This window comes from Macrobrachium rosenbergii, chromosome 53, assembly GCF_040412425.1.
Source record: "Macrobrachium rosenbergii isolate ZJJX-2024 chromosome 53, ASM4041242v1, whole genome shotgun sequence".
NCBI lineage: Eukaryota > Metazoa > Arthropoda > Malacostraca > Decapoda > Palaemonidae > Macrobrachium > Macrobrachium rosenbergii.
Window position 1 is genome coordinate 5,700,324 of NC_089793.1, and position 14,643 is coordinate 5,714,966.

At 37.2% G+C, this 14,643-nt stretch overlaps 1 protein-coding gene across 37 annotated transcripts in view; it reads left to right on the forward strand.

Annotated features, from left to right (window-relative positions):
* Positions 1 to 14,643, forward strand: part of CRMP (Collapsin Response Mediator Protein) — a 189,679-nt gene that overhangs the window by 110,092 nt on the left and 64,944 nt on the right. For 2 of the 37 annotated variants that reach the window (XM_067096565.1, XM_067096563.1), the window contains exon 1: positions 4,002 to 4,245. The exons of 33 other annotated variants lie outside the window; for them this stretch is intronic. In XM_067096565.1, the coding sequence (XP_066952666.1) occupies positions 4,204 to 4,245 (42 nt within the window). In that variant the 5' untranslated portion in view covers positions 4,002 to 4,203. Of the gene's footprint in view, positions 1 to 3,965; positions 4,246 to 14,643 lie in introns of those variants that run through there. 2 more of the 37 variants (XM_067096566.1, XM_067096564.1) reach the window with 2 other exon arrangements.

Genomic DNA, 14,643 nt, shown 5'->3' on the forward strand with positions numbered 1-14,643 from the left:
GCATTTGGAGGCACAAAACACTTTCGAAAATTGGGGGTCCTCAATCCTGGCTCTGCAACGGAATGCAGTATTGATGATTTCACGCTCACTGCGGGTTGCAGTATTGTTGCTATGTAAAGTGGGTTACCCTCACCGCAGTATGCAAATGGAACTCGCTTTTCATTTCCAGTTTAGCCTGTCTTTTAGCACTTTGGAATATGTGAATAATTTTTAATTATTTATACCTGAATCTGACAGTTAATAATATATAATACATTTCTTAGTAAATGTATGTCTATCTGCATTTGTACCTAAATCTGACAATTAATAACACCTAAATAAATTTTCAGTAAGTGTATGTCCCTCTATATTTGTACCTGAATCTGATAATTAATAATATCTAAGTACATTTCTTAAAATATATATCTCAATGTTTGTGCCTGATTCTGACAATTGAGATTTTTTATGATTCACTTCTGGTTACTGTAATTGGTTTTCAGTTTTTATTTAAATCTCAGCTCAACTCTATATATATATATATATATATATATGTGTGTGTGTGTGTGTGTGTTCATTTTGTTCATTGGAAGCTCATTGTTCTTAAGGCATGTTCCAGATGAAGGCATACGTAATTATTAATAATAGATAATAATTAGGTTTGCTGTAAGCAGTCTTAGTGTTAGTGTAGAAAATTACATTTTAACGCAGCTATATTTTTTGTACTGGTGTTTAGAGATTCTTATATTAATAAAATGGTTTTCGTTGTCTTACGTTAGCAGATATAATATTTTTATGGGAATTACGATAAGGCCTCTGGTAGCTTAAATCTTTTAGTGACAACGTTTATCAAAGTTCCTCTAAAGCATTTTGTAATAATGACAGTTCTTACGAAGTGCGTTTAGACTATATGATAATTAGCCGTTATAGATTTATCACAAAATATTCGTATAAAATTTAATGTAATTCTTTTTGAAGGGCACTGTAACGAACTTTGTTATGAGGTCTTCATAACAACAAACGAGTCAAGGATATTAGTTTGTAATACCAGTGTGTGTGTGTCTGTCTGTGTAATTAAAGACTGATTTTTTTATAGGTAATCAGCTATAATGTATCGTAGAGTACATTTCGTGCATCAGCAAATCGCGATGCATCATTATTTTGTCAACCATAGTCATAATTAGGATGGTTTTTTTTTACCAGAAATACTATATTTTTTTCATTTGTCAGCTATAGTCATAATTAGGAAGGTTTTTTTATACCAGAAATAGCATATTTTTTCATTTTTATTGGAGTAACTTTTGAGAAATGACCTCTGCAAAATTGAAAGCTTCAAATACCCTTGATTATCACAACCATTAACTTGGAACCGTGTTATACAAACTGGCAATGAATATTATAGAATGACAGTAAAATCAGAATTATCTCAGTAAAATAGTACTTCATTAGACGCAGTCAGTTGATTGAAACTGTGATATATTTTTTATACAATCAGTCATTACCATCACAATCAGTGCCTTTATCAGGATACATAAGACTTGAATAGATTCGATCAATAAAGTATCCCTTAAAAACCCTCTCGATAACGCCAAATTGACATAAGTCATTCTCATCGAAAGAGATTGCATTGAAACTCATTTTGCATGCAAATGAACCAAAAGCGAAATTGCAGACCAAGTTTTCATACCGCCAGAGGAGGGGCGTTGATCAAAGTCAATGAATAAAAATTTTTATCAACGATGTTGGAATGAGTTCAGAATACGCTATACATTTAATTTTATATAGATCATTGTTTCTTCGTGATTGTTCACTTTGTATTGTATAAATAATGTAATTTCCGGTTAATATTTCTGTTCATAGGCGATTTTTTTTTTTTTTTTTTTTTTTTTTTTTTTTTTTTTTTGTCTGGGGAGATTGAAAGCCACTTCTATTTTCCCTCTTCTCCTACATGAACAATATTTTTATATTAATTTTCCCGTCTACGTGAGCCGGGTGGCGAAGAATTTTGATATTCTTAGTATTTTATTTTTCTATTTTGTTCGCTGGTTTTTGCTAATGGTGTGCCTCTCATTCAAGTTACCTCCTTTCACATTTTATCACTTTTATTAAATCAAATAAGAGTCATCCTCGATAAGAGCATTATCATATAAAGCATACCGACCTGCTCTGAAGTTAATTGAATTCAAATTGACTCTAGTCATTTGAGAACTGACTCTGGTCTAATCTCAGTGGTTTTGCCCCGGGCCTGTTTAAATTGGGAGTGCAAACCCCGTAGACTATTTCGCATCTCTCCCAACTTCAGACCATTGGTATGATCACGGAAATTCTCTCTCTCTCTCTCTCTCTCTCTCTCTCTCTCTCATTCAGAATATATACTTTATGAATTTTACGCTATGTCTTTTTTCTTTTTATGTTTTCGCGAGTAATTTTAATATATGAATCGAATATTAATGAAATATAAAGTGGATATTTTCCTTAATATTATTGGTTGTTGTTGTAGCTTCATTGCTGAAACTGAATTTAGAACGAGTTAGCAGGAAGTTCAGTTCATCGTTGATTTCCTGTTCGCGACCTGTTCTATAAAACTTAAGCATTATATTTAAAAGATCGTGCTTATGACATCACTAAGGCATGCTGATTGATGGTGTGTAGGAATGCTTTTCTACAGTGATTGCCATACACACACACACTTGCACATATATATATATATATATATATATATATATATACATATATACATATATATATATATATACTTATCATATACGTATATGTATACACATGTATATATGTAAACTATTTATTGATTTTATTGTTTACCAATTTACTTTTATGCGTCAGTGTTTTATTTTTTCCACTAGCACTCTATTCAGTGGAAGCTTGCTAAGTAAACAGTAATCGTTTATGGATTGGTGTATGGGAATAAGTGTAGGTAATGAAATGATAATAATATACACTTTATTTTTTTGGATTTGGTATGGCATGATTTATATGTGTTGATTCGCAACTCAGATCCAAGTTGAAATTTAAAGATTGCAAAAACTTTTGAGTTTCAGGACAGTTTGGAGGCTTCATTTTGAAGTCAAAAGTGGAAATCTTCATAAGGCTTGCCTTCCCCTTTTCATGCCTAGCTTTTTATGCTTTAATTTTACCAAGAAAATCAGTATGGCCCCTAAGTGTGCATAGAAAGTTTTACTTATGTTCTTTAGCAGACACAGTGTCAACTCTCTTAAATAACTGGAATTATGTTTGTAAGAAAAAGCCACAAATCTTTTGTTAGGTCGATGGTTATGTATGTTTACTTATATTCTCATGTTTGAGACGTGTGGTTGCTCATTGACTGAAACGTGCGTTGGATTTGAGTGCTTTGCAAAATGCGATTCAAAATCGGTGTGGTTGCGATTGTTAATAAAGTCATCTAATATAAATTTCTAATATAAACATCATAAATTGTGTCCGTGACGGCGCTCGTCATTTTTCTTATAATAATTTAATGAAGACGGAGTAATGTATTTTAGAGATAAAAGCAATTTTGCATAATTTCCCAGTGGAGGAGTGATAAAGAGGAGGAGGAGGGGGGTGGGTGAGGAGGAGGATGAAGAGGAGGAGGAGGGTGTGAAGAAAAGAGGAAGTTGACTAGAAAATCTATTTTCGTAGACGTGACTTGAAATCAAAATTTAGAACCCTTTCATTTTTCCTTCTTTCCTTGTCCAGTGTTCGGAGGCTCCCTTGGCCGAGGGACAAGATGTGTTCTTTGGGAAATTTCGTCGCCCTCGGGAAAATTACTTCCGCCGTCCAGCCTCACATCATTGATGACGTATTCGTAAACAAGGTTTTGTCTGGATGGAAAGATCAATGACGTCACAGACAGTCTGCGATGTGTGACGTCACGAATTGTGGGTGGGGCTTTCAAAGTGTGACGTGTGCCGAAAAGGGGCGGGGCTAGGGCCAAAGTTGGCTATGCTCGCTGCGGGGCGCCGTGAAAACACGAGAGAACGTAAACGGACGTGCGTTCGTTTGTCGCAGTCCATGGTGCACCTTCGTAGGGAATAGACTTGGGGAAAGAGAGTGAGCGAGAGTGCGGACCATTGCGAGTGAGGGTGTTGCTCTCTCAGAGGTTGCACGCGCGCGCACGTACTGTGTCTGCAACGGGGGCCTTTCAGTAACTGGACCTGCCTTTAGCTTGTGATATACATTTCCGTACCCTTTTTGGCATCGTCGGGCACCATGAACGGACACTACGTCAAGAAGATACCCATCCATCTGCAGGTAAGGTCAAAAATGGTGTTCGCCTCTTCTCCCCTCTGCGCCCGAGGGCATTGAACTGGGTCGGTGGCATCAAGCACTGCACGATAGTTAGTGCTTGCGGGGTACATCGTTGGCACCGAATCGATTGGAGTGATTTTGGCCTTTGTTCTGAAGGAGTATTTTTGTGTTATTGTCACGAGAGAGAATATTAATTAATTCTAAAGGGCAAAGCTGTGAATTCCATACCAGAACCCAGTACATTATTTTCACAAAGAACCAGAAAATATTCGATTATTTCCCTTTTGAATTCTCATTATTAAAAGCTGCCACGAAATTTTCATTATCGAAATCGCCTAGCGTAATTGCTGGCTGCCTTATAATGCAGTGGGCTATCCTCTTTAACACAGAGGGAGATAGGAAATGTGTAGATCCTTTGTGCCGCTCGTTTAATATTATTAGTATTACTGTTCTTATCATTATTCATAACCAGCATAAATTCTCAGGGAACAAGCCGGAAAGCCATAAACTTTGCCTAGATTAATGGTTGCTCTGCAGTGCAAGTTGAAAATCTATTGATCTGGGAAATTTAAAAGTTTTAAGTGAATACAGATGTTTCGGAACTCGCTTCCCAGACATCTTGACAACCGCTTCCCTCTATATAATAACTTTTTTCTATTTTTAGAGATTATCATCTACTCTTCAGTGCACATAGAAATTCTCTATCGATTCGGGAAATCTAAAAATTTCCAGTGAATGCAGACTTTTTTTTTTTTTTTTTTTGAGATTATCGTCTCCATAACCATTCTGATGGAACCGGCTGCCGCATCCAGCTGTAGGCTTTGGGGTGGGATTACCAGGAGGTAATCTCAGGAGGTAATCTCTCGTTGTTTTAGTGTCGCAAGAACGATGTTGGCTTGAATAATTCAGTTGGTCATCTTTGCAGCAGCATCTTTTTGGAGGTTTATTATCGGATGGTCACTCTCACATAATCGGTGATAATTTTATAATGGAATTATGATAATTGCAAGGATGACGATTAAAAGGAATTCGCTATTGAACTGTTAGATTTTAATTCTCCTAGTTAATCATAGTAAAAGTAATAGTAAAGTAATCTTCGTGATTACTTAAGATCAAGGTAACAGTTTATACCAAAGGTAATAGTAGGCAAAGGTAATACTAATGTAATCGCCGTAATTACTCAATGTAATGTAATCGCCGTGATTACTTATGTTCAAGGGAACAGCTCATGACAAAGGTAACGGGAATGTAATCGCCGTGATTACTTATGACAAAGGTATCAGTAATGTAATCGCCGTGATTAGTTATATCCAGGGTAACAGCAATTATAATGATGAAGATGATAAAGTTGAGAACCATAAAAATGAACGACAAAGGCAGCTCTTGAATCAGATACCCGAGTCTCAATTTTCGACTCTCTCTCTCTCTCTCTCTCTCTCTCTCTCTCTCTCTCTCTCTCTCTCTCGGTATATCACACGCTCGGGCGGCGAATTTTGCTGCACCACGACGAAGTTCTCTCTCTCTCTCTCTCTCTCTCTCTCTCTCTCTCTCTTCGCCTCTAATGAGGATGAGTAAAATCCCCTTGGGAGGAGGAAGAAGAAGAAGATGAAGAAAAAGAAGAGAAAGAGGCGGACGAGAAAAGAGGTCGTTCGGAAATCACGGAAGGTCAATGGGAGAGAGTTATCAGGTCACAGAATTGGATGCCCGTTGGGGTGATAGAAATCAAGCAGGGATCTTGTTCCCAACCAATCAGTGTCTTTTAATTTTTCTCTTTTTTTTTTTTCGGTCGGTAGTGTCTTTGTTTCTGCGTTCGTTGATGCACTTATGTTTCTCTCTCTCTCTCTCTCTCTCTCTCTCTCCTCTCTCTCTCTGTCATTAGCAGTATTTTAATTTTTTTTATGTTTTTCGGTCGGTAGTGTCTTAGTTTCTGCGTTCGTTGACGCAATTATGTTTCTCTCTCTCTCTCTCTCTCTCTCTCTCCTCATCTATTAGTATTGCATGTCGTGTTAATTTGCATTCCCACAAATTTTGTAGTATTATGAATTTTTTAAAAATTTACAAGCCTGGTTGGTGAATTCCGCATACTTAATGATATTCTTATCGTACATTCAATGGTGGTTTATCTTGTCTGATTATAATTAAATATGAATTAAGTTTACCGTGAATATTTCCGGTCGCTTTTCATTTTCAATTAAATATTAATGACCTCCATTAACCAACTTTTTAAAAATATTGTGCGGTAAATTACATTCGGTAATTCTATTAGGTTCCTATTTTTCTTATTCAATGCAATTACCAGTTTCCGATATTTGTAATCATTAGGCTTCACTTTGCCTGTTTTATTACGACATTAATTGTCACTGATATTTATTACAATATAAGTTTACTTCTATTAAATTATCTCTCCCCCGCCCCCCCAAAGGCCGTAAGTGTCCCATAGAAAAGTCTTGACACAACTTTTTCACTTTGTACTCGTATCTGTATCGTAACTAAACTCTCTCTCTCTCTCTCTCTCTCTCTCTCTCTCTCTCTCTCTCTCTGGGCCAGTTTACGACAGCTTTAGCCCATCATAAGAATGATAAAAACAAACAATAATCCAGAAACAAAGAGAGCTGGCTCCCCTGCTCTCCTCCTATTTACTGCTCCTTATTAACTATTTATTCCGTGGATACCGTCCCCCCCTATCTCTCTCTCTCTCTCTCTCTCTCTCTCTCTCTCTCTCTCTCGCCAGCATTTGGTGTGAGCCTTGGTCCTCATTCCTCGTCACGAATATTTGAATGTAATCCTTTTAAAATTGCTCTCTCTCTCTCTCTCTCTCTCTCTCTCTCTCTCTCTCTCTCTCTCTCTACCATCACTAAAGGGGGAAAGGCCCCTTGATCTGACTTGGAATGTTGAAATTGTTAATATTGCTTAGGGCAGGAAAATGATTTTAGTTATAGAGACGGTTCGAATTTGCTTTAGTTATACGTCCTACTAATTTTTTAATGTTACTTTTATGGTAACGAAAGAATTTTCGATTTTCAAAATTCACTTTTGAAAAAATAGAGATGAGAGATTGTCTTCGATGTATTTTGAGAATGAAATTATTCTCCTCTCTCTCTCTCTCTCTCTCTCTCTCTCTCTCTTCTCACACACACACACAGATGGAAATAAAAGTTAATAAGAGTGTATGTTTTCATACAATTTTCTGTTCTCACACCCCCACACACACTTACACCCCCCCACAATAACACACACACACACACACACACCTGTAGTAAAGACGGTGAATTCAGATTCAACGGAGTGCGTTAAAATATTCATTATCCTAGTTTGAGAAAAGCTTATCCCGTAGATTCTCGAGATAAAATTTTACGACCTTGAGCATGTGGCTTAACAATATGGTTTTATCTTATGCCTCAAACTTCATGTTAATGGAGGTAATTAAGTTGGTAAGAAATGCGGTAACTTTCAGGATCCAGTAATGGTAAGAAACATGAAAGTCGTAGGTTGCTTGAAGTAACAGGCATATTGCTAATTAGTGAATAAATACAAAGCATGTCCTAAGGTTTTATTCAGACTGAAATTTTCTACAGGTGGAAAACTGTAGTTGCTGCTCATTTTCATTAGGAAACGTATTTAAGTTCTTGTGGAACACTTCTGTAAATTAAAAGAAAAAAAGGGTAAATTGAAAGTAAAGTAATGTGAAAAAAAAATCAGTCTCGTATGTGGGTAATTCTTGTCCCAGCCAGTGCAAAGCCTGTTTTTGTAAAGGGCTCTTGTTGGAGTGTGTAACCCCTTGTTGAGGAGAGTAACCCAAATTCTTGTTGATTTAGAAACTTCTACCTTGACCAGAGTCCAATGCATGGTTTATGTAGAAGACTTCACTCCTAGTAAGAAGCAAGAGCCTAGTAATTTAGGAAATCTTTCTCAGTAAGGTACCAAAACCTAATTATGTGTTAAACTCTATTTCTAGTAAGAAGTCACAGCCTGATCACTGTAGGAAAAAACTTCAGTGCCAATAAGAAGTCAGAGCCTGGTAATTTAGGAAATCTCCCTTCCCGCTAAGAACACCAAAGCTTAGTTCAAGTGTGAAACTCCATTTCTAGTAAGAAATCAGTCTGATCACTGTAGAAAAGGAAGATAGATCCAGTTAGAAAACGAACAGTTTCAATAGAAAGTGACGGTCATAATGAGGACATCAACGATTATTACAGAAAAGAGTGGCAATTGGAAACTTGCTGCGGATAGAAGTGCCAAGTTGCGGTGAAAAATGAAGAAAAAAAAAAACCATCATTTGGAAGGGGCATTAACAGGATATCCTGAGTTACAATGACTATAATGTAAAAAAACATCATTTGGAACGGGCATTAACAGGATATCCTGAGTTACAATGACTATAATGTAAAAAACATACTTCCTTTTGCTGGTGACAACACAAAAATATATAAAACAAAGCTTCCTTTTGCTGGTGACAACACAGAAATGTAAAAAAAACTTCATTTTGCTGGTGACAGCACAAAAATGTAAAAAAAAAAACTTCCTTTTGCTGGTGACAACACAGAAATATAAAGAAAATACTCCCTTTTGCTGGTGCTGGTGACAGCACAAAAATTTCAAAATAAAAATTCCTTTTGCTGGTGACAACACAAAAATGTTAAAAAAAAAAACCTTCCTTTGGATGGTGACAACACAGAAATGCAAAAAAAACCCTACCTTTGACAACAGAGAATGTAAAAAAAACTTCCTTTTGCTGGTGACAACACACAAATATAAATAAAAATACTTCCTTTTCCTGGTGACGACGTAAAAATTTCAAGATAAAACTTCCTGCCGCTGGTGTCAACACAAAAAGTAAAAAAAAAAAAAAAAAATACTTCCCTTTGCTGGTGACAACATGAAGTATAGGTCAGTCTTGTTGTCACGTTTCGCGCGAACGGTATCTAAAAGGGTTCTTGAAAACTAGAAAAAAAAAACCCTTTTACTCTTATTGAATGAGGACGCTTTTGAGCATACGAGATGAATGTGCATTTCAAACTAATGAATTGACTGACTCACCAATAGAATTTATTTGTTTGGCGCTGGTTATGTTTTGTAAGGCTGCTTGAATGGAATTCCTTGTCACGTGCTTAGGGAATAGAAAGAAGATGAATTATGCAGGAAGTATAACGAATGACGTAGAGACTGCTTCTTTGTACAGTGAGAGGGGAGTCAGGAGGGAAAGTCTGTTGAAAGTTAGCTTGCCCAGGACTTTTACCTCGTTCCAAAGAAATTTTGGCCCAGTGGTTAAGCTTGCTTTCCACCTGGAAATAACAAATAAGTCAGAAATTTATCCACACTAAAGTTGATGATTTATATATATATATATATATATATATATATATATATATATATATATATATATATATTATATATATATATATATATATATATATATATATATTATATATATATATATATATATATATATATATATATATATATATATATATATATATATATATATATATATATATATATTGAAGGATCTGCTCTGTATTAAAAGGTTAAGTCGCGAGCTCCCTCACCAAGAACATGACTAATTAATAATCTCTCAGGCGCCCTCCTTCGCTCCCTTTATTATTAGTTGTATTTACCGTCGCTTGTATCGATTACCTGGTTATCAAGGAGATTGGTTACCATGGCAACGGGGACGCTTCTACCTCGTCAAGCGACTTTGTAAAAAGATGAGCCCCAAATGCGGAGATCTTGTACAGTGTTCTGTCCAGAACAGGATCTCTCCAGGCACCCTTCCTGGATGTCTTTTATTTTTATTTTCTTTAGATGTTTTCTTACTTTTCTTTTGTGTGGAGAGATAAAAGCCACGTGGCCAGGTCAACTTTACGAAGTCGCCAGATTATGAAGTCAGTAAACTGCGCGAGGTCAGGCGAATGTCAGATTACGCTCCATCACGAGAAAAAAACAGAAATGGAAGTCATTTCAGACATCTTAGGATCACGGACAGCTTCCTGTTTTTGCTGCGTCTTACGTGTGCCAGGGAATACGCCTCGTGATTGATGGCCCTGTGATGGAAGGGAGTGTGGTTGGAGTACTGATGATGATCGTTGCAATTTCTTGAATCAGGGTACAGTATGGTATCGCTGAATCACATCTCGCCTTTCTGAAAAATTTGGCCGGAAGTGGATTTCTAATTTTGTGACTTTTGACATTTTTCCATCTGAGATCAGTTTCAGACCATGGGTTCGATTTCAGAGCGTGGCCGAATTGGTTCCCTTAAAACCCCTTAAACCTTCGTTGACATAAGCAGTGGCTTATGTAACTACCAGGTAGTCGACTATTTTGAGTTGCAGCCGGAGTGAAAGGTACGGGGCTAGCAACCTCATTCCGGATAGTTTGCTTAGAACAGGAATTCTGACATCTTCTGGAGCCAACCTTTCTTAAAAGAAAAAGACATATATACATATATATGTATATGTATACACATATATATATATATATATATATATATATATATATATATATATATATATATATATATATATAGAAATAATCAACACACACAGTCACGTGTGGAACAGAAATAAATTTCATTCACATCGGATTGGAACCAGGTCTGTCCAATTGAAAGACAGAGACCGCTGCCAACCAAGCCACACAATTGAAAGACCTGGGTTCGATCCTGATGTGAAAGTCATATAGAAATATATATACATATATGTATAAATATCAAAATATATATATATATATATATATATATATATATATACACACACAGTATATATATATATATATATATATATATGTATATAATGTGTCAAAAAGACATATAATATATATATATATATATATATATATATATATATAGTATATAATATATATAGATTTTAGTCATCCGTTAAGCTCAGTATTAAATATTTAAAGCGAATTTTCTTTCTGCCAGCATTATGCTGAATAAAAACTGTCTTAAATTGAAAATCGTGCTTGTTTTCGTTACGCCAGACTTGCGACGTTGGTGTATGTTTTTCCCCCCTCTCTTTTTTTTTAAATCTCTGAAGTTTTCTTTCTCCCACTGCAGAGAAATCTGCTGCTTTCACAATTAGTTTTTTTTTTTAAAGGGGTACGCTCTTATCACGGGAAAAAAATGGTTTTGAATGAGGATAATGCTTTTATGAGTTTTATGCTCGTCTAATGGGATGTGTTTGCGTGTGTTTGTGCGTGTTTTTTTCTTTTTGTTCTTTGTTATGATAGTTGAGAATTCACTTAAATTTTCTCATTTGTTGCTCTATTCCAAATCTGGGTAGCCCGATGTTCTCTCTCTCTCTCTCTCTCTCTCTCTCTCTTTCTCTCTCTCTCTCTCTCTCTCTCTCTCTCTCTCTCTCTCTCTCTCACCCCTCTTTCACCCTTTTTATCTTGGATCTTTTACCTGTCTTTTAGTACCCTCTACCTTTTTGTAAAATCAGAATATTCACATTGTCTATCAATTCTAATTTCGCCTCATTAAATTTCCAGGGAACAACACCGAGTGTCTCCATAAATTGCAACAAAAGTCATTTGGTTGAACGAAAAACTCATTTGTAGTATTTTCCAAATCATTTTTCCACAGTGGCCATTTTCGGTTTATGGCCCTCCGCGGTTTATTTGAAGTTTTAATTGGGTTTTATGCCTGAGATGTGGACCAATCGTTTTTGGCTTTTTCCCCGTGTCACAGTTCGTCTGTCTGACCTGGTCGTTCCTCTCTCTCTCTGTCTGTCTGTGTGTCTGTTTACGGTGACGACAGACTGTCTTCCTGTTTGTGAGACGCCGAACCGCATGTCTGCCTTGCTCGTGAACGACTGTTTTCCGTCTTCATAGTGCTTCCTATAAATACGTCTCCTTTTTAGCCAGCCGTCTGTTTCTTTTTTCGTTGCAGACCCCAGTCTATGTCTGCCTTAGCTTAAGAACTCGTCAGTCTACCATTTCCCTTTTATATGTAGAGACTGTTCTCTGTCGTTGTCATTTTATTCTGTGGGGGAGAAGTCTTGGTGCTCTGTCGGTGTTCTGAGAGTCACCAAGTTGTAAATGTATGAAAACACTGGTCTGTTTGTGTTCCCACGTCTGTCGGGACTTGACTCTGTCTCACTGTCTCAGTGCACTGAGGAACTAAGTCTGTATTTTACTTCGGCAAGTCAGGCTGTCTAATCCAAAGGAAGTCTGTCACTCCGTGTATGTATCTGCGACTTTACTATAGTCTGCGTTGGCCTGTCATTACTATAATCTGCGTTCGCCTGTCGTAACTATAATCTGCGTTCGCATGTCCTAACTATAGTCTGCGTTCGTCTGTCTTAACTATAATTTGCTTTTGCCTGTCGTAACTATAGTCTGCATTCGCCTTTCTTAACAGTCTGCGTTGTTATGTCCTAACTATAGTCTGTGCTCGCAGATCTTAACTGTAACCTGTGTGTGCATGTCTTAACTATAGTATGCATTTGCGTGTCTTGACTATAGTCTGCGTTTGCAGATCTAAACCATAGTCTGCGTTTGCATTTCTTAAGTATAGACTGCATTCGCATGTCTTAACTAAGTCTCCATTCGCATATGTTAACTATAGTCTGCGTTAACATGCCTTAATTATAGTCTGCATGTCTTAACTGTAGTCTGCGTTCGCCTGTCGTAACTATAATCTGCGTTCGCATATCTTAACTATAGTCTGCATTTGCTGGTCTTAACCTCAGAACCTGGCACTCGATCGTGAGCGATTGTGTAAATGCGGCCTGTGGTTCCGTCTGCAGGTCGATCCCTATTGATTCCGGGGTCAGAAGTTCAAAAGTCACGGCTGAAATAGGTCAGCGTCTTCCGTGGTTCCTCGTCGCCTTGAACAAGCTGCGGCGGTTGTGGATATTGTCATGGTCGGGATCGCCAGAGTTTTATTTTCACGATCAGACTGTTTCCTATCGATTGGTAAAATGGTGATCTTGGATAACTGCGCTGTTGGGCCACCACAGTGACCTGAGTTTTATTTGTTGGTTTTGGCAACTTAAAAGATGCAGTAACTGTCTGCACACTTTTGGACTTTTGCTTTTGCTTTCTTTGAATATTTTTGCTCCTTCGTCATACTTTGCTTTTGCATTTTCACAACCGTAGGGTCTTTGATATCTTTGACAAGATTCTGCAACATTCATTTACGATTTGTGTTTTTTTTTATTCGAGTAAACAGTGCGTTTTTTCTTTTATTATTTGTTATTTATCATGTCTCACGCGTTTTTATTCGTTCGCTTGCTTTTTCTTAAAGTTATTATTGCACTTGTTTTGTCTTATAACGTATACGTTATATTTATCCTGGAATACTATCTCAGTACTTACTGATATGTTACGCATGTGTTGGTTTTTAAAAATCCAGTGAAATTTAGTCTCAACGCTTCTCTCCATAAGAGGTTGAACGCTTCCTCTATTTTCCTTTCGTATATTTTCCCTACCTTTTCCTTACTCTTTCTTTCTCTTTATGCACAAAAGGTCAGGAGAAGTCATTCGGGCAGAACGCTTTCAACTCCGTAACTGTGTAGGTCTCACGCAAAGCTTTCTCTCTCTCTCTCTCTCTCTCTCTCTCTCTCTCTCTCTCTCTCTCTCTCTCTCCTGCCTTTACTTTAACCCTCGTGTACCTATGGAATAGACGTAACTAAATAAAAATCGTTTCAGATAATCACACAGTTAATACAGTGGTAGAGCACTGGGCTCTCTTTTGATAGGTCCGTGGTTTGATGCCTGCCTGCCGCCAATCAGTCGACTCAGCAGTGAATGGGTGTCACCGTCAGCTGAGGTCAAGGGAAAGGCATGGGGCTTGCAACTTCATTCTAAAGACTCTTGCTCATTGAGAGATCCCGGGAAACCACAGTATTAATTTTTACTCAAACAATGAATTACATATCTATTAAGTAGACGATTGTGTTGGCTGTAGTCCTGTTAAGAAGGGCGTAGGACTAGCAGCCTCATCCTAAAAGTCTTGTAGAGAACCAGCAGTATAACACCTGTGCCATCCTGTCCCCAGTAGAAAAGGTGTAGGATATGTATATGTATATATATATGAGAGAAGGGGCCATGCACGCTATGACAGGTTGAAATGAGAAAAAGAATTTATTTTAGAATTATCCAAACATCATGATCTTAAACGTCAAATTTTGTTGACATTTTGGTCAATTTTAGGTCAGGCTTAACTTGAACTAGTGTCAGCCTACCAAGAGCCGGCTTTGATTTCTTCTCTTTTCTTCTTCTTCTTCTTCTTTTGTATTTCCTTTGAGCCACAATACAACGAGTGTCCTTTTGACGCAGGGAGAGAGACATCACGCGGAGCTATTCATCATCATCATCATTTTAAGACCGAGACAGGGATGTAGTGTCTGTTGCTATTGTGGATGGTGGAATCACAAGTCACGCTGCTGTACTACTTCT